General features: G+C 42.5%; 1 protein-coding gene across 4 annotated transcripts in view; it reads right to left on the bottom strand.

Annotated features, from left to right (window-relative positions):
* The window catches only part of ABL2 (ABL proto-oncogene 2, non-receptor tyrosine kinase), a 44,383-nt gene that overhangs the window by 12,399 nt on the left and 8,585 nt on the right, over positions 1–23,399 (bottom strand). For 2 of the 4 annotated variants that reach the window (XM_027694555.1, XM_027694553.1), the window contains exon 2: positions 163–333. In XM_027694555.1, the coding sequence (XP_027550356.1) occupies positions 163–333 (171 nt within the window). Of the gene's footprint in view, positions 1–162; positions 334–4,124; positions 4,231–10,223; positions 10,717–23,399 lie in introns of those variants that run through there. The other 2 variants (XM_027694554.1, XM_027694557.1) reach the window with 2 other exon arrangements.

Below are 23,399 nucleotides of genomic sequence, written 5' to 3' on the forward strand. Positions count from 1 at the left end.
CCAGCACCAGCGAGGGACAGACCGTCTGCTTACCGCCATCAGTGCAGGGAATAAACTTCCCTAACTGAGCTATTCCCATTTCTATCCAGGCAAGGATTCCACTTTCTGTTTTCTGCTGCTCAGCAGCCAGGCTGGCAGCTGCTGTGTGACCCCCGGCCCTACCTTTGGTGATGCTGAGGGTGTTGTCTCCGCTTGCTACAAAATCGTAAAGTGCAACAAAGAGATTGGGGTCGCTCTCAGTGGCTCCGAGCAGGTTCTCCTTGGAGCTCCACCTGATGGCTTCGTTCAGTGCCTGGGGTTCCACATCGCAGCCGTAGGGGCGGTGCAGGGCCTCTGGGAAAGGAGCAGAAGAGACAGTTATTTTGTGTACAATTGTAAATTACAGAATCAGGGAATACCCTGAGTTGGAAGGGACCCAAAAGGATTGTTGAGTCCATCTCCTGGCCCTGCACAGGACACCCCACCATGTGCCTGAGAGCCTTGTCCAAATGCTCCTGGAACTCTGTCAGGCTTGGGACCATGACCACTGCCCTGGGGAGCCTGTTCAGTGACCAACTACCCTCTGGGGGAATAGATCAAGTTTATCAAATAGATTTAAATAGATCAAAACCCCAGTGTACAGCACAGCAAAGCTCCTACAGCATACTGTGCCCTTAGGGGAAAGGAACACGTCTGGACTCTTAAATCAGTGGTTTTCAATCCCATGTTGTGGACTCTTCATTCTATAGGTTCCTTCTAGGAGGGGCTGGAAAAGTTGGTTAACTACCTATATACCAAGTAGCAAACTACATATATAAAATTTCTATTTATTATTTATTATGTATACTTCTATTTATATACGCCTCAATTTTAAATTTTTGAAGCATTCATATATATAAAAAATCAGTGCAAAATTAAAAGTGCTTTTTTAAATTACACGAAGCACCGAAGGAAGCCTTTCAATGCCAAAATGTTACGTTTTATATCTTTATGGTTCCTACGGTGGGCGTAGACAAGCCTGGATCTGAAACCAGCATTACAAGTAAGGCTGAATTATGACACAAATTAGATGTGTAAGTAACTGAGTCAATATTAACAGGAATGATGATGACTTGTAACATACTACAAAGCTGTGTAAATAAGAGGTGGAAAACTGCCAGGGACAGACAGAAGGTAGTACAGGTGATGGTGGGTGTTTAGCAGCAGCCTTTCTGAATACCCAGGCAATCCTCCTTTGCTGTTTCAAAGGACAAGTGATGAAAACTTGTTAGTAGAAGGGAGCAGGGGGAGGAATCAGATGTGTTTGTAAACAAAAGGAAAAAAGTCCATACAGTTTTTGTGATGATTAAAACCAGCCTAAATCCACAGGGTTTTAGAAGGAACTGCAGTAAGAAGCAAAACTGCCTGAACACTTCGTGGTAGTGCTATGTCAGGACCCCCACTGGCTTTCTAACCCACAGAGAGGTTTTTCAGGAACACGAAGCAGAATGAACTTCAATATTAAGATGAGAAAGAGCAATGTTGGGATTTCATACACATGGGCTGCTCAAAGGAGCAAAAAACATGAAGGTGTAAAGGTATGTATTTTTTCTCTGATGATACAACTGAATTAAGTACCTGTCCCAATACCTATTTCTGAATTCTCTTGCTGAACTTAGGGAAATGTACACGGTAAAGAGATTTCATTAAATGCATTAAACACAAAAAGTTCTCTTTAAAAAAAAATATCTGAGGCTATCTTTGCCTTACAGTCATTGCTTTGGCCCATTTCTGAGGGGCTGAGAAGTCAGACCACTGCAAGAGAACATGTGCTGTGGTCACCTACCCCCTTCCCCAGGCCCCCGAGATTTACACTCGTGAGCAAAAGCTGGTCTGTAAGGCACCTGAAAAGAGAACAAAGAGCTCAAATCCAGTACAGGATGGGAAAACTGGGAAGTCAGCGAGACACAAAACAGGAAGAGGCCTTTGCCAAGTAACAGGCAAAGGAACATGCCAAATCTGTGTCACAGGACAGAGCTCAAGCCTGGAAAATGAGGATAAGGGGGGTTTCCAGCCTCTAATGCAATTTTTAACTGTATTGTAGGTACATGAGAAAGTAAGTGGTTGAAGTTTGTTCTGTTTTCATTTTAAACATGTAGCTAAGTGGCTTTTGACTGCATTTCTGGTAATTATTCAGAATTCTATTGCTTGCATAACCTGTTCATCCTGGCATTACTTAATAACACATCTCCCAAGCCCTGCCAAAATAGCCTCTATCAAGGTTCTCCTGGCATGAACAAAAGGGACGAGAGATTAAGCCACCAAAATGTCAGTTCCTTGATTGCATTGCCTGCAGATGCAATATTTACATACACTTCTCATTCCTAACTATCAACTGCAATTAGTTTTGCAGTATATTAACCCATCAGACTGGGTGCTGTCATGGAAAATAAGAAATCCCAATGCTTACCCCCCTACATTACAGCATGGCTGCCAACATCCCACTGTATTTTTTTAGGGCTGGGTGTGTGCATATGTATGTCCAGTTGTTAAGCTCCAGGAAAGAACACCAGTTCCTAAACCCAGCTCTCTTTATGGAGTAAAAATACATATGTAATTAAATAATACATTCTTTATTCTCCTACAGTGGCTTGTGTTAGTGTTCCAGTGCCTTAAGCAAAGTCAAATGTGCTGTATGAGAACTCTGACTTAGGCATCTCTGCTAAGGAGCAAACACAAAAGTAGGCAGTTCCCAAAAAATACCCGACCTTTCAGCTCTGAAATACCTTGGTGTGTTTCAATTATGTATCTGCCAACATGTGCAAGGCTTTAAACAAAAATATAAGCATTTATTCTAAACCAAAGCACCCCTTAAGTTTCTCTCTCCAGCCAGAAACGCTCACTCACTGAGCACCCTGCTCCCCAGACAGCACAGTGCAGTGTTTATCCATGCATCCATGGATAGCCTGAAGCAGTCCAGTGCCAGCTCAGCTCCAGGGGTGCTGCAGGAAGCCCCCTGCCCACGCTGAGCCCACTGCAGCCAAGGCAAAGCCAGCAGAAATTCCACCTGCTCTGCCCACACGGCTGTGCTGGATTGGCTGGGGGGAGTCAAAGCAGACATGGGACTGCCACCACTTCCTCGGGAATGCCTGGGAGGCTGGCACAAGTTCTTAACACCCACCTGATGTACAGAAAAAGCCAGCAGAAGTTAATGTTTGATGAGGAGCTTCAATCACTTAGCTACAGTGCTCACCCAAAAATCACATTACCTAAAAATCAAATGCTTTTAAGAGTTCGTGTCTCACTAACTTCCTTCACTTTCATGTTAGAGTGACTTGGATGCTTAAATAACTGTAAAGGTTACCCAACACCTACTAAAGGGGATTTTACCAGGATATAAAAGTACCTCTTGCAAGCTATTATTCCATAATAACCACACTGCTCTGTACGGTGTGGGATCTACACCATCCAGTACATAAGGCTGTGGAAGGTCAGTAGAACGTGATCATTGCACAGATGTCATTAAGGAAACTAAGACAACCAAAGCACATCACAAATTATGCCCCTCCAGCTGAGCAGTCTGCAAGCTCTGTCTGCACCTGAAGTGAGGAAATGAGCTGGGAAGTTCTGTTTTATCTCAGCTCCTTTTCAAGACTGACCATAAATCGTGTACTATCATTTTCATTTCCTATACAATGGAAAACTTACATCATCACTTAGTGTGCAAGTAAAACACGGTCGCAAGGAGGTTACGCTTCATCCCTCTCCTTCCTTTCCTTTATTCCCACAATACAATTTGCCTCTCTCCAGATATGAATGCTTTTCCTATTCAGCCAACATGTAAGGGGTGTTTTGTCCCCCACCCCTGCTGCCAACACTTCAATTACCAATCTCTTTAGTCCTAGAGCAGGTGAATATGTTAAATTTTAAATTTTAGAGTCACATTAAGTGCTGAAGTGGCCTCTATTTCTGAAATACAGTGTAACTGCTTGTAGAAAAGAAGCATTTCAATAATCCTAAAATCCCAGTAAAAGCTGGCAACCTCAGACCTGCCTGTGGTTGGTCTCGTACTACAAGACAAAGACAGACTTGAAAGGACCCACACTTGGAGGAACTTTCCCACACAGGAAAGGGACAGGACAGGATTACACTCCTGAGCATCCTACCTGAGAAGCTCCTGGCAGGCTCGGAGGCTCCCTCGCCGAGGCAGCAGAGCAGCCTCCCCTCTTTGCCATAGCTGCTGGACTGGAAGAGGACTGTCCCCACGCTCATGATGTGCTTCCCAGCAGACAAGGAGGCTGCTTGGCACGACAAATCCTGGGCTGCCACTGCCAGCACAAAGGCCTCCACGAGCTTCTCGCAAGGCTGGGGCCAGTGGGAAAGGAAGTGCTCCCAGGAGGGCGAAGGAGAGACTGGGAAAATCGAGCTGTGGGTTAACGTGGTTATTAGCTGGGATGAGGGTGGAGCTTTCCAGGGAATGCTGAGCAAACAGAGGATGTGGGGACTGGGCTGCAAGTTGAAACGATTTTGAGATGAGCTACGGAGACAGAGTTTTGTTCCACTAAGAGTTAGGCAACAAAATGTTTGGGAAGAAAGCAAACAGTTTCCTTGGAGAAATTCCTTTGCACAAATTACAACACAGATCACCCGGTACGGGGACCGCCCAGATTGATTCACTTTTCCACTCCACATACCATTCCTGGAGCACTGCTTATGTGAATCAACAGGAAAGGATGTTAGTGAAAACACACATCTCAGAGAGGTACCAGCGCCGAACACGTGAATGCTCTTGGATGTGTCAGGATTTTGGAAAGACACAGAAAGCAAGGCCCGTACAGTGCACCCAGTCTGAGCTGCGTATTTGCTGATTAGTAACACTCAGGACAGCTCCCCAAAAGGGCCCCATTGAATTACCTCTCAAAAACCCCAGATTTGTCAGATGAATTCTTTAAAAGCCCTAGCTTCAAAGCAGAGCTGGTTTGTAGCAGCACAGGCTCCTGCAAACAGGTGGACATGGGAGGGTTAATGAACACTCCCCAGGGCAGTCTCTCACCTGGGAGGGTGGTGGGCCTGCAGAGGGGTATAAAAGGGAGCAGGGAAAGGAAAGTCAGGGGTTTGCAGGTCTTTGCAGGGGGAGAGGAGCTGTTGCAGCCCACCAAGGAAAGAAAGCAGTACTTCTGTAATCCATGAACTTCATTCTGTGAGAAGGACAGCTGTACCACGTGATGAGGACACAAATCAGGCTAAAGGTAGGCAACCTGGCTTCTTCCAATTGTTTGTGTTTTCTTAGGCTGTGGATGTGGAAAAAGAGTATATGGAACTGTGGATATGCTGTGATGATGAGGAGCTGCTTTCCCCATATGGCTTGTGACAAGAGTTATTTCCCCTGCAACCAGCATCTAATGTGTGTGGAAAAATTAACTAGACATAGAAATATCTTAGGAAGAACAGTATGGAGGTGTCCTAAATTTCTGTCAAGCGGGTGATCTCTCTTCTTCCTCTTCCAAAACCAAGCTCAGTGAATCCTGCAGCATGACTACCCAGTAGCCAGAGGTTGAGATGCCTTTACTTGAAAGCTCCTGGGCTTTTCTCTCTTTCCCTCTTTGTTTTGCTTATTGCAGTTTACTGTTTTCTGCCCTCTTATTTGCACCAAGTACTCTGAATGACACTGGTACTTGCACTAAGCTTAGTGTATGTGTTAATACACAAAAAACAATCAGAATTTGTAGAGAAAGACAGCACAGCCTTAGAAACACATGGATAAGTTTTGTGACAAACACATTTTCATCCAAAAAGGTACCAGGAAAGGGCAAGCTATGTATGGATTTGTGGCTAGATGAGTCTCAGCTGTAAATAGTTACTAACCTTAGCAACAATATCACCTTTACTTCTTAGTTAAAATACAACAGATGAGTAACTGGTATTTGGAACAATGAAGGATTAGCAGAAAGTTAGGCTGGATTAATGTAACTTGCAAATATCCCTACTTATCCCATCAATTTTAGCCTCTGTCAGAGGAGTCTGTAGCCAAAGCCTAATGGTTGGCTGGTGTGTTAACAAGCTCCTGATGGGCATCATGTAGTTGCCAGCACTGGCATAATGGGTGAGAAACATTTTGGCTGTAAGTTTCCTGCAACAGGGTAATTCTGTGCCTGCACCCTTCTGAAGGTGTGCCCCACTGGAAAAGACAGTGCACAGCAGTCCATAGGATCCTGTCAAATGCACCCAGGCAGAAGAAAACCAAGCATCTTTCTGGCTTCTAGATGAGCGTTATTTCTTTTACAACTGATTTTCCTAGATAGCTATTTTATGCTGCAGGCCATCACTCTGACAGCTGCATCCACCACATCTGCATCCTGTTCCTATTCCCTTCACAGTAAGTGCACAATATAAAATCTTAGTTCTAGTACACTTAACTTCCTCGGTGGAAGAATCCACCTTTCAGGCACAGCAGCTCTTCCCGGCTCTTCACGCTGTTCCCTGTGGTGCCCTTCAAAGCTGTTTCCTGAGAGTGGCTACCCTTCCTGTATGACTTAAGTCATCCATTTAGAACCATTTTTCTAGTTCTTCCAGCAGTAGGAAGAAGTTGAATAAAAGGAAACCTTGCTGACTATGCTACTTTGAAATGCACAGTTCAGGGAGCTACTAAAAAACTTGCTATACTTTGAATTTCAGAACCAACTGTCAGTGTCTCGTAATCAAAGAATAGAACGTGCAAATGAAAACACAGCTCTGAAAAGGATTTGGTGGTGTTGGCCACAGGGCAAAGTGACTGGTTTGTCAATGGAAGGGGGAGAGACAAAGGAAGGATTATAGGGTAAATACTGGTTCTTGCAAACAGTCTCGATCTGATATATTAGTGTTTTACATCAAAACACCACAGGGTGTCTATGTCTGTGTATATACACACACAGTGATCTTCTGCCTTCTCCCATGCCCCTTTATCCAACAGGGACACTTGAATACAAGGCCACCCAGATTCTCACATATGCCATATATTTCCCCTTATTTTCACCATTGAGTCTTTAAACTAAATTCCAATATAAATATCCATGATGCTACTTTATAGATAGACTCATTTTATGAGCTTGCTTTTAAGGCTAGCAAAGAACAGGCCTTGGTCAACTCGGGGCAGGGAAAGTAGACTGTCAGGTACATAACAACTACTGGTATAATTGGTATTTTCCATTTCACATTCAAAACGTACATCACGTTACATCACTGCACTTTCAGATCTTTAACTGGCTTGTTAGTGGGAGGATTTCTGCCTTAATGAATATGAGGAAACAAAACTGATAACACAGCAGCAAGTGGGTTTCCTATTTTGCTGACACGATTGGAACAGTATCAAGTTCTACAGCAGCCTTGTTTCTGAAGCCAAGTCTCAGTGCTTCCTACTAACCAAAAATACCCAAGACAAACTACATTCTGAAAAGCAAACCCGTGCTGAACAGGCCAAGTTTCTGCTGTCTAATAATGTGGTAGCATTGGAAGCAGCATGAACTTCCTTTACCCTGTAACAGACTTCACCCTTTACCCAAAAGGACCACCTGGTCTTTCTGCTGACATCTCTGTGGCCATGAAAGACACCAGTTTAAAGGGGTCAGACAGCTCACATATGGCTTTGGTAAAATGCAGGCACTAACTAAATGCCATTCCTAGGTGTTCCTCTCCTGCAAGCAACCAGACTCTTAATAAGGTGGTTTGCTGGAGCAAAGCACAGATCCATAGTTAGTCCTTGGGCCTCCCACGGAGTGGGGCAAGGCTTAAGTGTTGTAAACAACCCACTGAGTAAAGCCAAGAAATACAACTCCGAGCCAAGAACTTGGGATGGGCAAGGAATGGGTTTCTATTTATGGTACCAGTCTGGGAGAGACAGAAAGGGAGGAGACTTCAGAGTCAGTGACAAAATTGCATCATGAACAGCTCATATCATATAAAAGGAAATATTTCAAGCCAAGCTGGTAGCACTGTCTTGCCTCAACTATCAAAATATATCTGACATAGAAAAGGATTATAAAAGTGGCCTTTGGTATCAGAATGAGAAATATATGGAAGAACCTAAAAGTTCTCCATACGCCTCACCTGTTAGGAACAGATTTATTTTGCAACTTCATAAAGTGCTGATACAATGGTTAAAGTGCTGGGTCTTTACTTAGAAGATGTATTTTTTGGCTAGCTTGACATAAAAATCCAAGGGAAGACAAGGTTTGGGGGGTTGATGTTATTGAATTTTAGTCAGTAGAAGGAGAGACAAATTGATCTCAATTGATTTAGTTACACCAGTGTATGAAGAATTCAAGATGTTGTCTGTCTAGTGAACTTCACAAGCTGTTAGTTATGTTGAGGTTTCAAAAAAATAAGAAACTAGCGTTGATAGAAAGAACCCTGTCTTCTGTTTTCCTGGTACCAGTTATCCCCTTCCTTTGGTATGAATATTATCAAACAGAGGTGTCCCTCAGCCCATTTCTTTGCTCAGATGTCAGTGACACAACCATTTCTCCTGTAATCAACCTAATGCAGCACTTCCCTATTTCTTCCTCCACTAATTTCTGGTAAAGAAGTAGCTTTTTGGTGCAGAATCCATATGAAATAAATCAAGCTTAAGCTCCAAAGTCTTCACTAGAAAATCTTCATTCATTCCTTGAATGCAAGATGCGTAAATCCTTCATAGATCAATGTATAGGCTGTGACTGAACCATCTACTGAAGCACTTGGTAGCTTTTCTGTTTTAAGAGAGAATATCCAAGTAGATGAAGTATTGATTGTGTTCAGTACAACACTGTTAACTCAACTGTCTGGCTCTCATTACCTTTAAGATTTTCTGTCCTCACAGAACTCTGTCAGGAAGGCAATTCTGGGATAAATGCAGCCAGCAAAATGATGCAGGGGTTTAGATGCATTTAAAAAACACTTTAGGGTGAGGAACTCACGTGAGCACAAGAAAGCTGAACCTAACAGTTGTTAAAAGGTACAACAGACATATCTTGTAGCAGATATTAGGAATAGTCAGAAGCACCAGAATCCACCCACAGTACCAGTCTGACTCCTTTAAATGTGCCTCTGGGTGAGGAACCAAAACCCAACAGCACCACAGATAATAAAAAAACACTTTCTCGAACAAAGATTTCTAATGTAATTCAAATTAAGTACCAAAAGCTACAAATGTAACCTTTGCAAAATCCTAAATATTGCATCAAAAAGCTTGTTCCCTTAATTACTAAGGATTTTCTCAGCTCCTATAAAAGCATGCCAGCTTTACAACTGGGAGGATCTAGAAAGGAGCAGAGACACCAGCAGCTGTTGATGCTCTGGATCACATACCTCTTTCCATTGAGTACTGAAGTTCCAGTCTCTTCCTCTGAATCCTGCCTACAGTGGACAGCAACTACTCCCACAATGATGGCTTTAGGGAAAGGAGTGCAACGAAGGGACACACAGATTTCAGAGGTGACTGGGAAACTGTAGCTCAAAAGTCTGTTTGACATTCTTTCTGTGTTGTGGTAAGTTCCAGTAAACCTCTCCAGTGTGAAGGGTGAGGAGGATTAGGTCACTCAGTCCTTCTCCAGGAAAGGTGGGATGGCCAAACAGTATGACAACTTAGAGTAAGTCCTTGAGCACTTTTTTTAAATCAGTACTTTGGGAGAGAAGTTGCTTAATGTGGATTACACTTCACTCCAACAGAATTCCTGAGGAGTTGTTACTATTGGCCACATCAAAGCCAAGATATTATCTACTTCTAAGGAAATCAAACAAGTAGCTATTTACTCCCAGTGTTAACGCAAACATTTGAAGTAAGAGCTCTTCCACAAAAAGACTCCTTGAAAACATGGCTCAGTCGATCCTTAAGGCAGCAAGAAATATCCACACTCATGAAGTCAAGCTGGCAAGAGGTTTATTTTGCAGATGTAACGCACCAACTGCCCAGACCTTTGAGCTATCATGACATAGATGTCCAAGCTGCTTTCCCAGTGACATAACTCCTTCTTATTGGAAGTCTGACAGTATATTAGGTACTCTCCTTAGACTCAGCACCTGGAACAATGACCACATTAAACTGTTTCTCAGCTGCCTTCCTGAAATTTATTTTTAGCCTTTCCAGTTAAAGGGAAAACTTTGAAGGAGAGGACAGAGATTAACTCACTGACTTGCCATCTCAGGAGAAAAGATAATGTCAATCTAACAGCCCAAATCTGAGCTGATGTCATATCTGGAGGCCCAAGATAAGTATTTTGCAAGTGCCCTGGGCAGGCAGCACTGCTTACCTTTTGGAGGATATTCAGAGGGCAGAGCTCCCCAGGTGAGCTGATACAGCTTCAGTTTCCAGTACATGAGTTTAATTTTTTAATGGAATCCCAAAAAGCTTGTTAGCACAGATGCAGCTTCTCAGTTCCATCCACCCACACCGAATATGCAGCAACTGCCAAGGCTACACAGTACTTCTGTTTGAAAAAAATTCTCCAGCTAAAAATAAATCACCAAACTGTCAACCTCATTTGTCAGCAACCAGTGTGCTGTTCAAACCATCGTCCACAGCCATTTTCTTCTCTTGAACAAAGAAGGGGGTTCCTTTTTAAAATATTTACTTCATTTGACTAAAATACCCTTGTGATCTTGCCTCCTTTGAAATATATTTGTCTTAGAAAATAAACCAGCGCTTCCTCTCCTCCAAAAAAAGCCGAGCTTTAGCATGAATACTTGCCCAAAAATTGCATGCTGTGCTGTTAACTTCAGAACCAGGAAAACTCCTGATGTGGATGCTTGGCAGGAGAGCCCCAGAATCTGGCTGAGGGAGGTTTAGTTGTCTTGCTCCTTCTCAGCCCTATGGGCTGATTCCCTTTGTGGGGGCAGCACATGAAGTCAGAGAAACAAATCCATGGCACTAAACTTAGCTCCTGGCTGCTGGGCCACTTCCCGTTGGGAAACCCAGACACTTGTCATTGGCTCCACGGGCCAGACAAGGGGCTCCATTCACCAGCCCATTCCCAACAGCTGCTGGATAACCAGGGAAACACGAGCCCCAGCCTCGGCACAGGGAGAATTCCGAGCCCAGCGCCGACAGCTTTGCAGTTTCAGGCTGTGTCACTGCATTTGCTTTTCCAAATCTAACAGTAGTGTTCAGCCCTCGTGTGTCTGAATTCAGTATTAAGACAGGAATGTACTCACTGAAATAATGCCTTTGGAAAACCCTTTCTGGGTTATGGCAGAATTACTGTAGCTCTTAGGGGTATTGTATGTGTCCTACTGTGTTTCTCTTCCTTAAAAGGAATCAAAGCTACAAAAAAGTCACTGTTTGACTTGCTGGTGTAGAAATAAAATCAGTTTTATTAAAAAGAAAGATAAGTGTAAATGAATAGACAAAGACTATGAATAAGTTAAGTGGAGTTGGACTGAGAATGTTTATCAAATTTAGTAGGTTTGTAATGGATATTATTCAGTATATCTGGTATTTTATAACAGAATAATAAAAGAAAAACACTCCTTCTAAAAAAGTTACTTGAAGAGAGGTAAGGCTAGCCAATATATTAAACTTGAAGGAATTTTATGCAGCTGAGATACAAAGATACAAACATGCATTTTATCTGTCTACTACTAAAGATGCTTTACATCTACTGTAAAGTCAGGCATTGGGATTATCTTTTAGGAAGTAAAGTATTTCTTGATTGTTAACATCCAAATTATGGAACATTTAAAGGAAGTATGATAGGACAACCAAGTCCTGCCCCTCGGATTTAGCAGAACACTTCAGAATGTCAAATGTCAGCCAGCTGACAACTGGGATTCCTCAGGCACACTGGGATTCCTCAGGCACACTGGGATTCTTCAGGCACGCAGCCACCACCGTGCTGGGTCACACACAGCCCAGCATCCTGCTGTCACCACTGCCTGGGGAAAGGGTAATGATATTATTCCAGAACACCTCCCAAGCCTCCAACATCCTCCAACATGTTGCAGCTCCAGGTCTTTCTGAGCCAGAGCTGGTGGTGGTGTAGTTAAACTTCCTAAGAGGCTCCTTCCCCTCTCTTGTCCAGTTGCTGTCTGAAGCACTGCAAACCAAACTCACCACATAAACAATCTCCTGCTGCCATGTTACCAGTAAGTCCACTGCACGGTGTGGAACAAAGAACAGGCTCTGACTTGCTCTGAACAGGACATGTGGTTTCATTTGATGATCCTCAGTCTTTACAGGGCAAATCCTGAATGCTCATACCTGTTGGTGCTGTTCTGCAATTTGTGATTTTTATAAGCCTTTATCTTATTCTGCCTCAGCCTTCTCTCCTCCAGGCTGGAGGGTTTCTCTTAGGCAGTCTGATGTCGTTGCCTTTGGGCACCTTTAAACATCCCTCCTTTGGGTTTTTCTAGCTCTACCACCCACCCCTCCAGAAAACCAGATCAGAATGACATGCAGGACTCAAACCATAGCTTTGTACAGTAGCACAACTACATATTTTTCTCTTCCTAATGCTCTGCTTTTTGGACTATGGTTCTAAATGTTGTCGTGATTACCACGGCTCAAAGATTGATTTCTATTTCACACTGGGAGGCTCAGAGCTGAGTACCTCACATACAAAACCAGAACCATTTTCCTCTGTGTCCCACCTTCTGCAGGTTCATACTGAATCCTGGACCACTTCTCCAACCTGCAATCTCCTGTAAGTCTGTCTTTAATTACTTATTAGCAAGTTTACCACTTGCCATTTGCATTCTGCCTCTTCACATCATTTGTCATAGCCTGATAGCAGCTTTTAATTAAGAAACAGGTGAATTGAAGGAAGGTTAGAAGGCTGAGTAAAAGACTTTATTCCTCTTTGAGGGTTGTTTCACTTCTAGCACCCACTCACTAAGCAAAACCACTGATATCTTCCAACAAGTTTTATCTACAACCTGTGCTCAGTACAGAGCATGGGGTGGTTAAATCAGCAGACACTGCTATCTTAAAGTGAGGAGCACTTAAAAAAAGACAAAAATGACTTTGCAAAGGAAACTGCTGAACTAGAAGACTGGTTAAAGAAGGTATAATTGGCTCTAGGGAGAAATAAGCCAGGAGATGGGAAACTTGACTGTGCCTGGATGCCAACAGAGCAAAAATATCCCACAGATGATGTTGTTTCTGCTAATTTGTTTTCAGAGCAGTAAAAGAAAAGCAAACAAAGTACAACAGTGTGGAAAGGAGTGACATAATTTCCCAGAAACATCAGGCCACATCTTTTGACTAGGTTAATGATGGTCATCTCAAAAAGCAGAAATTGCATGGAAAATGCTTAGAATAACCTCAAATTAGGCTAGCAAGAAGATCAGGCTACAAGGATAGAATCTGATCTATAGATAAATAAATATCATAAAGGAGGTAGTTGCAATTTCAGATTTATCTAATAATTTGTCAAAAGACAAATCCCCACAAGAGCTGAGATCTGTTGCCAATTTACAGTGCTAACCTTAAAATTAATGGTTTGTTTTTCTATAACACTGCCAACATCCCCTCCTTGTGCTGGGGAAATATGAAAGAGGAAAACAGTTGTATGGATTTATCTAGGATCATAATGGGCTGTGAGGCAACCCTAACTAAATTAAATTCCATTTTATGGAATTGGCACCACAATACATGTTATTCATCTGGAATAAGAAGAGCCTGACAGTGTATTTTGTAAGAGTAAGGCAGGCTTTTCAGGTCTGGATTATGCACAGTAACTTACCCACATGGGAAGATCAGAAATGAGAGGGGAAGGGAGCCAGGCTGCCTTAGCCCCCTCAAAATGCAAATACTCAAAAATCAAAACACAGACAAGTGTTCTTTTGGAGTACTCAGTAAGGAGGTTCAAGAGAGTATACTCCCCTGATTTTAGCAAATCTATTCCTCTTTTGTTCTGGTTTTCATCTGTTGCTCGGAGGTTTATGAATAGAAATGCAAAATGACAAGGGAAGTATCTGCCACGAGCTAAAACAGATCCAGCAACTAGAAAACCCAAAAAACATTATCTCATTTTTGTCACTTCCTTGCCACACAATTCCTTGACTGATTTTTTTTTTTTTTTTTTTTTCCCTGTTCAGAGGGTGAAACAACAACTCGATGTTGACACACTCAGGGAATAGGACCCACTGGTAGTTATTTAAAGAGCCTTCCTCCCACTTAATACCAGCATAGCTGTCTGAGACGTCTCCCCCGCTGCCAGGGCGGTGGTGGTACGACGGGGATGCTCAGAGGATTGGTCAGGGCATTGTCAGCTGCTTTTAACTGAGGCGACTCAGCCTCTGGAACTGCTCCTGCCTTGGGGTGCCACCTCCCCCAGTGCTTAATTTAGCCTATTTACTATATATATATATATTCTGAGGGAGGAAGGAAGAGGGAAAGGGCTGGAAATTCCCAGTGGGAGGTGTAACATTGCGGCTCCCTCAGCGGTTCGTTTCCTCTGGCTCTGGAAAGCACGGGTTAGTTCCTAAATTGCATCCAGGTACAACATCAGTTTTTGTGGATTACTGTGGAGAGTAAGATAGATGCTTTTCCAAGGAATGGAGCACATTGCCAACTAGGAGGATGCACCAATATTACCTTGCCTTTTGTGGCACTGATAAGAGATTTTACACCTGCAGCAGACAAGTAGAAATGCACAGAAACTGCCAGTCAAGTTGACAGGAGTTATCAGTGACACAGGACATGTGCATGAGAAAAATATCTCTTAAAGACATATAAATCAGAGAAATCAAGCCATTCATACAGCTCATCACAGTACTTGCAGCCCACAGGAGGAGTAGTATCCATACTCTGCTATCACCATCAAGGAGTGGGGAAATTAATGAAGTGAAAGATGACTTAACCTAAACTGGGAAATAAGATCTCTGACAACAGAGTATTGCTGCCTTTAGTTTCATGGCAAGGTTTTTGCCAGTTGAGCCATACAGCTGCCTTAAAGGAGGTATGTAAAACTGCTTAATTTAGGAGTGTTGTTCTAGGAAATGTAAATTTTGAACTGAAATTGAGACTTAAGTCTGACTGTGCCAACTTACTTCCAGCATCCCCACATCTTCTGGTTTGCAAGGCCAAGAAAGGTTCCTTTATCTTGTTCAATTAAGATATTTTCTTTTTTTTTTCTAATTCAACAGAGTTCCACCTCATTCCTTCTTCCTCCCACTCCACACAAAAACATTCCCAGTTGTTGCTGGCCCATATAGGCTGTCAGGACAGCTGACTGCTTGGATTACACAGGGCATATTGTATCCCTTCAGGAGCCAGCCACACCAAGTGCTTCCTTTGGGACCAGGGCTCACTACTGGGCTGTACCAGCACACCAGGTGCTGGCTTGAAGTTGGAAATCCCAAAACAACAGGCAGTCCTGCATGTGCCCCTTTTAAAACATTTTCTCTTGAGCCTTTTAGAGTACAAACCTACTGCAAACATCCACCTGAGCCACCAAAATCATGGTGAATTTGTCCTCAGTTCTGACTTTGCCTCTAACAGTAAAGGAAGAGGATTCTGCCTTCTCTCTTTCGTACTTCCAGGTACTGGAAACTAAAGCTGCTCCCAAGCTTTTGGTAGCTTGGGAGAAGATCTTACAGTTGCATTTTTACTATTTACAGTAGTTACCTATGGCAATCCTATATTCTAAAGACATTTAAATATCCATAGCTCTCCTCAGCGCAGTAGTTAGAAAGCTGAACATTCACCATCCCGTGCAGATTCTGTCTCCAGCCAAGGGCTTCTCTATCTCATCTTTGTGGACACCTCTTATATGGCACCACTGCAAGACAGTCACTCCCAGCTTCCAGAGATGCCACTAAACCCTGCCTTTTAGGGCATTTCTCTTTTGGAATTCCACCCTGCTGTGACACTTTACTTAACCTGCAAATTTCTTAGGAAGAAGTACCCTTGAGGCAAACTACAACCTCAGCCCAAGAGTTGTTCTTTGGCAAGGCATGGAGCATCCAGAGGCAGATCCCATTAACTCCAGACTGCAAGCTGCTGTGCCATGGAGGTTTAAAATGGCTCTTTCAGCTTAGAAGGACTTAACAGAATCAGAGGCTAATTAATATTTGAAAGTTATTTGAAGGGTCTTTAGAATTAATGACATGTTTCCTGCTCATCTACATCATTGCCACAAACAGTCTTCCTGCTGCTTTCAAGCTACTTTAAGCACTTAAAGTCAATATAACTGAGCTGCATCAGCTGTTTAGAAGTAACAAACTCCTGGGTTGGTTATGGAACTGAGCAGGTGCCAAAACTGTCAAAAACAGTGAGGGAAGTGAGGTAAGGAAATATGGACCTATTATTGCTTTGAGATCCAAGTCTCTTAAAATCTAAAATAAACCACAAAACCAAGCATAACGATGTTAATTTTTTATAAAGCCTGCATGGTCAGTCCCTGAAAAACTGAACCAAGAGTTGAAATTTAGAAAACTGGAAGCACCCAGCACACCTAAGGATGTTGAAGCTCCTGCATGATGCATCAGCAGAGTCTGTGGGGCCAACACCCCTTAAGGTCATGCTTTCATCATGAACTGCGCCCCAAAAAAGGGAAAACCACTGAACAGCACACAAGTCAGTGACTGATGTACAAAAAATGAGAGCCTGGAGAACATCCAGCAGAGACCTGCATGGAGCAAGATATTTCATTTTCACTGAAAAAAAAAATGACTAAATGAAACAGGCAGGGTCACACCTCAGATTCTGACGCCAGAGACTGAGTAATGGCAAACACCAAATTGTCGTGATCAAATGCAGCAAGTGAAATGAGCCCTCAGAAGGTCTGACTAATCTGAGATGGCATGTTCTCTTCTTAGTAATGTCAAATGTGACTGTTCAGTAACACAGCAGTATTTGAACTAGGTCTAATTAAAAAGCAGTGGAAGATTACCAGGGTAAGAACTCCATTCCTAATTACTAGAGAAATTAGACCAGTAGATTAACTTACAGAATTAGACTCTTTTCAGAAATATTGGTGTTATAAAGCATTTGGTTATCCAACTTTTAGTTCCCACCTAGCAGTGCAGAGCTGCTGTTCTGGGCACTGGGTTACCATCAGCTCTTCACTGCAGGTGTGACCATGTCTAGTATGGTACAAAGCCACCAAGGCCAAGAACTCAATGAGCACTGAAGTATAATATATGTTAAAAAAACACCCTTAAACCAGATAAGTCCAGTGTGGTGGGGACAAGCTCCTTTTCTGACCAGTTTTCATCCATTCAGCCTTATCATATTTTCATTCAGATGAGCAGGATACAAGTAGGTTCTATCCTGTAAAAGTTTACTTCAAGAACAAGTATTTCCTAAATCAGCTCATAACAGCTGTCCATCACAGAAAAAAAAATAATGCAAGTATTCTTACTTTGAAAATTCCTGGTGAGTCTTTTGGAAATTTTGTATTTTTGAATATTTTTTAATATTGTAGGTAGATTATTTATAAGAGACTTCACACTACTGGTACTGCTACTGTTGGCCCCATTAAGGGAAAATTACATTAGACACAATAGGCAGATGTTGCAGCAACAGAAGTGGAACTAAATGACTCACTCAAATAAATTACATGGAATCTAATGATTTTACTTCTAAAAGCCAGGGCAGGGCTTCCTACACAGTGTCAGATAAAACAGAATAATGGGAAAACCGACAGTCTCGGCTTTGTTCTTAATACATGAAGGTGGCTGCTGTAATCTAAGACAAATACAAAAAATGCAGGTTGTTCCTTTAAACTGGCAAAGCAAATATTCAGGTCTGGGTGTGGAGGTCTCACAGCAGTTTTGGTGGGCCCTTTGCCAATGTTATGAGAGCAGTATATCACATTAAGGGTGGGTACCCTACTCTCAGGGAAAAAATATAACTGGAAAAATGAGCCTGTGCAAAAAAAGGTGCAACTTGGGCAGGGGAAAAGGGGAAGGAGAACTGAGAACATGCTGGTAGAGCATAGAGAAACAAAGGTCTATATAAGCATTATTTATGTTTAGAGGATTCAGGCTCAGACCACCAGAACTCCACCTCTATAAAGACATTAGCATTACCTTGACAACCTGAATAGGGGTGTGTGGCCCTTACAACCATCATTAGAGATTTATGAAAAGAAACACTTTGAACAACTCCTAACTCTAATTAAGACTCAAACTGAACCATGTGCAGCTGTTGAGATTCTTCTCCTGTTTTTGTCTGGATCTGGGGTGGGGATGGTTGTGGAGAGCACAGACCCTGGCAGACACACACACACACACACTAACAGTGCAGCTGTCTCCCAGGCACACTCCTCAAAGGAGACTGGGCCTGAGGTGTGCAGGAGTATTTGTTCACATTTAAAATTCCATGAGTGCTACCATCCAAAGCTGAGAGGGCACACACATCACCCAGTGATGTGCCTGTTCCTTTAGTCACAAAGAGACAGTCAGGAAGCAGCAGCATGAGCATCTCATCCCCAACAGTGAGATTTTTCTAAATTTAGATCATTGTTCTCCAGATTTGTGACAAGATGCAGTGATGTTTTTCCAATGAGGATATGTATTCTAGTAAGACTTATTTCCAAACCCTCTAGCAGGTAACCATCTCTCCTGCTTAGGTTTCTGCAACTAAACAGTAAGATCCACAACTTTTGCTGAAACATTTTTTTAGTAATTTAAGGACAGAAGCACAAGACAATGTATTAAAACCCAAGATTCTGCTATACCTGTTTTGTGGTGACTACCCTCCCTACTGCCAACCACGCTGTACCCAGCAGGAAATGCCTATTCTCAGACACATTAAATTCACAGCCCACACAACATTCTCAGTCAGGGCATGCTAATATTATGACTTGATACTACATGGGATATTTTTGTAGCACTTGATATATTGAGTGGCTCACAGTTTTGATATTTTATCCTCTTGACAGTCCTACTGAGTAGTAGGGTAAAATTTGTACTATGCAGAAGACCTAGAGCAAAGAAAAAGTCATTTGCTAAGTATCAGACTGGAAGCTGTGGCAGAGCAGGACTCAAACTGGTGTTGATCAGCCATCCTTCCTAAAGTGCAATACTTGGAGCTTTCATTACAAAACCCTTGCAGTGTCTAACTAATAAATAACACTTTCAATCAAAGACATACAAGACTCTGAAAATAGCTACTGTCTCGACTGCTGATGTTCTCTAAACAAAAACTCCTACTCACACTGAAGCAGGATTAAAATAAATAGCTTTGAGTTCAAGCATCAAAAAAGGGAAGAAAACCTGTCACAGGGCAAAGCATAATAGAAAGCCTCTAAAGTTAATTTGGAAAGGAGAGCATGGGCCTGTGGAAAGGGTGCTGCATCCATAGCTCTGCTGCATAAACCATCTTGTGTGCTCATGCCTCACTTATCTGTAGGATAAAAGTCTTCCTCTTATAAACTTACTATTCTGCCAGTGGGGAAAAAAATTAGACTAAATAGCAAACTACTACAGCAAAGAGCTTTCTTAGCTGCAGGGATTTTTACTCATGCCAATATCTTTTTATATATATTTAAACAAAGATGGTACCTTCACAGGGAGAAACCATTTCCTCCAGTGCCTGCATGTCTGTATTCCTGGTTCTAGAGCTGACATCCTTTGTCAGCAAAGCCATAGAATTTGGGAACAAACTGTTTCCCTTAGAGCAGACAGAGTCAGACAGAAAGACACTTGCATCATCACCTGTCTCACTTTCAGAACAGATATGGCTCCAAACAAAGACACCGGTGGCTGAGTAAGAATGCTAAGTGCCCATAGGAAAGGAAATTGTCCTTCCGAGTTAGTCACCAGCACCAACTCCTGGACATTCAATTCCGTTTGCCTTTAAGCCTCAGACACCCTCATTTCACACACTATTCACCAGGGAATTACACTTGTTCTCAACACACAGGACCGTTTATCTAATTTCTAAAGTCCCTGGAGGGGTAACCTTCACTTTTGGGTACCAGAGCAGTTTATTGCATACACCCAAGTCTGCTTCTCTAGTAACAAACCAAAATGATGTATCTGCAATAGCTTTTATGGTTTCCAAAATTACAAGCCACCTTCTCTGCAGGCTCAGGGGGTAACTGTGATGAAGAGTATCTTAATCTTTCTGTAAGAGGAAACAATAGAGGGGTCTATGTAACAAAGCCAGATGCCAAGGCCTGAAATGCACATAAGATTTCAACCTTGTATCAAGTTAGGAAAGTTTGGGCTAGAAGAAAAGGGCAACTCCAGCACACCAGAAGTCATGCCTTTGCTTTTGCATGATGTCTGTGCAAGACAGGAAGTCTGCCTTGGTTGTATTTTAAACAGGCTTTTGTATCTCTCTCTAGCAGTCTGGCTTAGGACTGATTAACGTGTTTATGGCCTTTCACTGACTCCTATTAAAGGAAATGATAAGTGTTTTCCAGTAAAACACAAATGCGTCCCAATTGAGTGTAACTACCTCACAGCTGAGCAGTCAAGGACTAACCACAGCAGTGTCAGCTGATCTTAGTTTTTCGCTAATTACATGCCCTTAACACCAGCTTTGGGATCTCTTTGCAGAGATCCTGTCTCCCAGCCAACAACCCAAGTGCATGAATGCTTACTGCAATTCATTGTGTTTGTATTGCTCTACTGCTAAACACACAAAGACATTATTCTAAAGTTCTCTCTCCGTTGTTAATTCACTGTAGCTTCAGTCTCTTTATGGGTGTTTGAGAGATAACATCCAACAAAGCACAGTGCTTTGAGCTTCTATTTCAAGTCCAACAATTAACACAAACACTAACCATCCCTCGGACCTATTACCGTGCCAGGAGTGTTTCGAAATACAGGCTAGAGCCACATCAAACACGCTTCTCTAACAGCTTACAGGATGAGACAAGAGTGCACTCTGAATATTTAATTATTTCATTTAGCCCGCAGACAGCTTTCCTGTGTTTGTTTATGCCGAAGTTAAGCCTAAACAGCTCCATAAACCAAGCGAGCGTTATTGCCACTTTACAGACGAGAAGTGCACAGAAGCAATGAGAAGTGACTCTTAATTCGAGGGCTCAGATTACCTAGTAAAACTATCAGATTTAATGTCTTTTCAAGCACAAAAGGCTGGCTGCACACTTGCACATAAGTTGGGAAACTTCTCTTGCTGGCAGACAACTTTATCTCGGATAAAGCCCAACAGAAACAAAACAACTAAAAAGGAAGCAGTCCAGCTCTTAAAGGCAAAAGCAAAATAAACATGTATTCTGATACATCCTAATACAGCCACATCTGCCTTTTGCTGTGTGGATCCTGCCTGCCTTCACGAACCAACACCTACTTAAAACACCGTAACACGGTGATGTTCAATAGCACACCCCACCTTTCCTAGCAGAAAAACTTTTTAGTAATGGATAAATTAAGGCACTGGAGCACCCTCTCGTGGCAGGCTGGAAATTGCTGGGAATCAGCTGCAATTGATCCTTTTACCTCCTTAGTTTAAAATTTTAAAATCGTTTCAAACAAAGCCCGGGCTCCCCAGCCGTGCCCAGCACGGGGCAACTCACCTGCTGCCCGCTGATCACGAGGTGTCCCAGAGCTGCTTCCCTGCTCCCAGAGAACAAGGTGAGCTTTGTGCAGAGAGGGGGAGGCTGCACAAAGTGGAAAGGCTGTATAAGAGGCTCCTCGCAGTCAAGTGCTGTTTTGTCCAGGAACAAAACCCCCCCTGGCATCCCTCACGTGTCTCGGCCCCGGTGTAGCTTTGTTACTGCTGCTGCAGTCACCAATAACCAGCCCCTGGGGATATCAGTGCCCCAAGGGGGACAGGACAGAACCAGCACAGCTCACCTGAGACTAAACAGCCTGTAATTCCATTGCCTTGAGGCATTCCAGCTTCCACAGCAAGTGAGCACAGCACCAGGGCTGAGCCCCCCACCTGTGGCAGAGCAGGCAGGTCCTGAGAGCCCAGCTGAGCATTATTGCAGAGCCAAGGCTGCACCCGGGAGCAGTTCCAGACTTTGCCACCACCAACTCAAATGAGACTAAAGCATCTCATGTAGCAGAAATGGCACAGGGAAGAAGTCACTGCACCTCTGCTATCACTGTGCAAGCTTGTGTGCGGATGGGGAGACATGTATCAAGTGTCATTCAAATTTTGCTTAACCATTTAACAACAAAATAGAGGAAGTTAGATTTATTCACACCAAAATAAGAATTTTTGCACAAGGCCTCAGCCAACCTCAGACTTGACAGACTTAAAGCCTACGGCCTATTTCAACTTCTCAAAGACCATTGGTACTTCAGACTAGGTGCAGGAATCACAATCAATCACTGATGTAGAGGGCAGGGACCTGTTTAAACATTTTACCCCTGAAGAAATTAAAAAATATTTACTTATGGTAACCTAAAAATGAAAAAAAATTCTGACAAAACAGATGTAATAAGGATTAAACCTGCTAGACTTCTGTCTCACAGGATAGCTACGGCAGGCCTCCCAAATCATCATTTGAGTACCTACTGACTTTGCACATCAATCCCAAGGCATTTAATGCACCTCTGGAATAAAAAATTTATGGAAAGTGGGTTAGTTGTTCTCCTGTAGTTTGTATCAGACTCAAATTTATTAGATTAGTCAAAAAAATAGATCCCAGTTTCTTCTAATATGAAAAATCAGCTCATAGCTGTGTTGCAAATTTTAATATCCACAGGGTTTTTTAAGATCCTGAATTTAAAAAAAAAAAAAGCTAAATATAACTTGAAACACTAGCAAGACATTATATACTGTTTTCCTATTTATGCTAAGGATCTTCTGTAGATAAACCCTTTTTAATCTCAAAGTACCTCTGATTTCTCTGTTTACTCTTGGGATTAAAAAAAAAACACAACCAATGCAAATGAAAATTATGTAAAACCAACAAATACAATCCCAAATAACAAGTACACAATTGATGACTAGTGAAAAAGTATTTTGCTGTGCTTCACTGGGTAATTAGGCCAGAGCACAGGTTTCACATTGGTATTGATTACACAAGCTCTGTTCATCCCTCCCCAAGCTGTTCACATCTCCCTGCCTCAAAAAGAGATGACAAAACCCCACTCAGGAGAAAGCACAGGAATCCTCTGGGGCTTGCAGAGAGCTGGCTCTCACTATTTATACATGTTACTGCCACAAATTATAAAGCCCACTGCAGCTTATCAATGCCAATCCAAGTCAGTGAAAAAGCAGGTTTGAAAACACACTGGAATTGAGTGAGATCACTCAAAGAAACCATTTTCAGAGCATCTGTTCAAGGTCTCACCTATACCCCAGTCTGTAGGCTTTGATCAAGTTGCCACTGTAAGAGAACTTTTGAAACATAGGCTCAATATAAGACTTGACTTATTAATAACAATATTCCAAACAGCACATGTAGGACACTCAGTGATTTACAGTTCAAGCTTTAAGAATTTACTATTTTAACTTAAGCACTTGAAATCTGAGCCAGGGAGCTGCCAGCTATTAGACTGAGTATTTTTATTTGCCAGTTTATAGATGAAAAAACTTAATTTACAAGAGAAAA

The sequence above is a fragment of the Neopelma chrysocephalum genome, unplaced genomic scaffold, assembly GCF_003984885.1.
Source record: "Neopelma chrysocephalum unplaced genomic scaffold, ASM398488v2 Primary Assembly neopelma1_98, whole genome shotgun sequence".
Classification (NCBI taxonomy): Eukaryota; Metazoa; Chordata; class Aves; order Passeriformes; family Pipridae; genus Neopelma; species Neopelma chrysocephalum.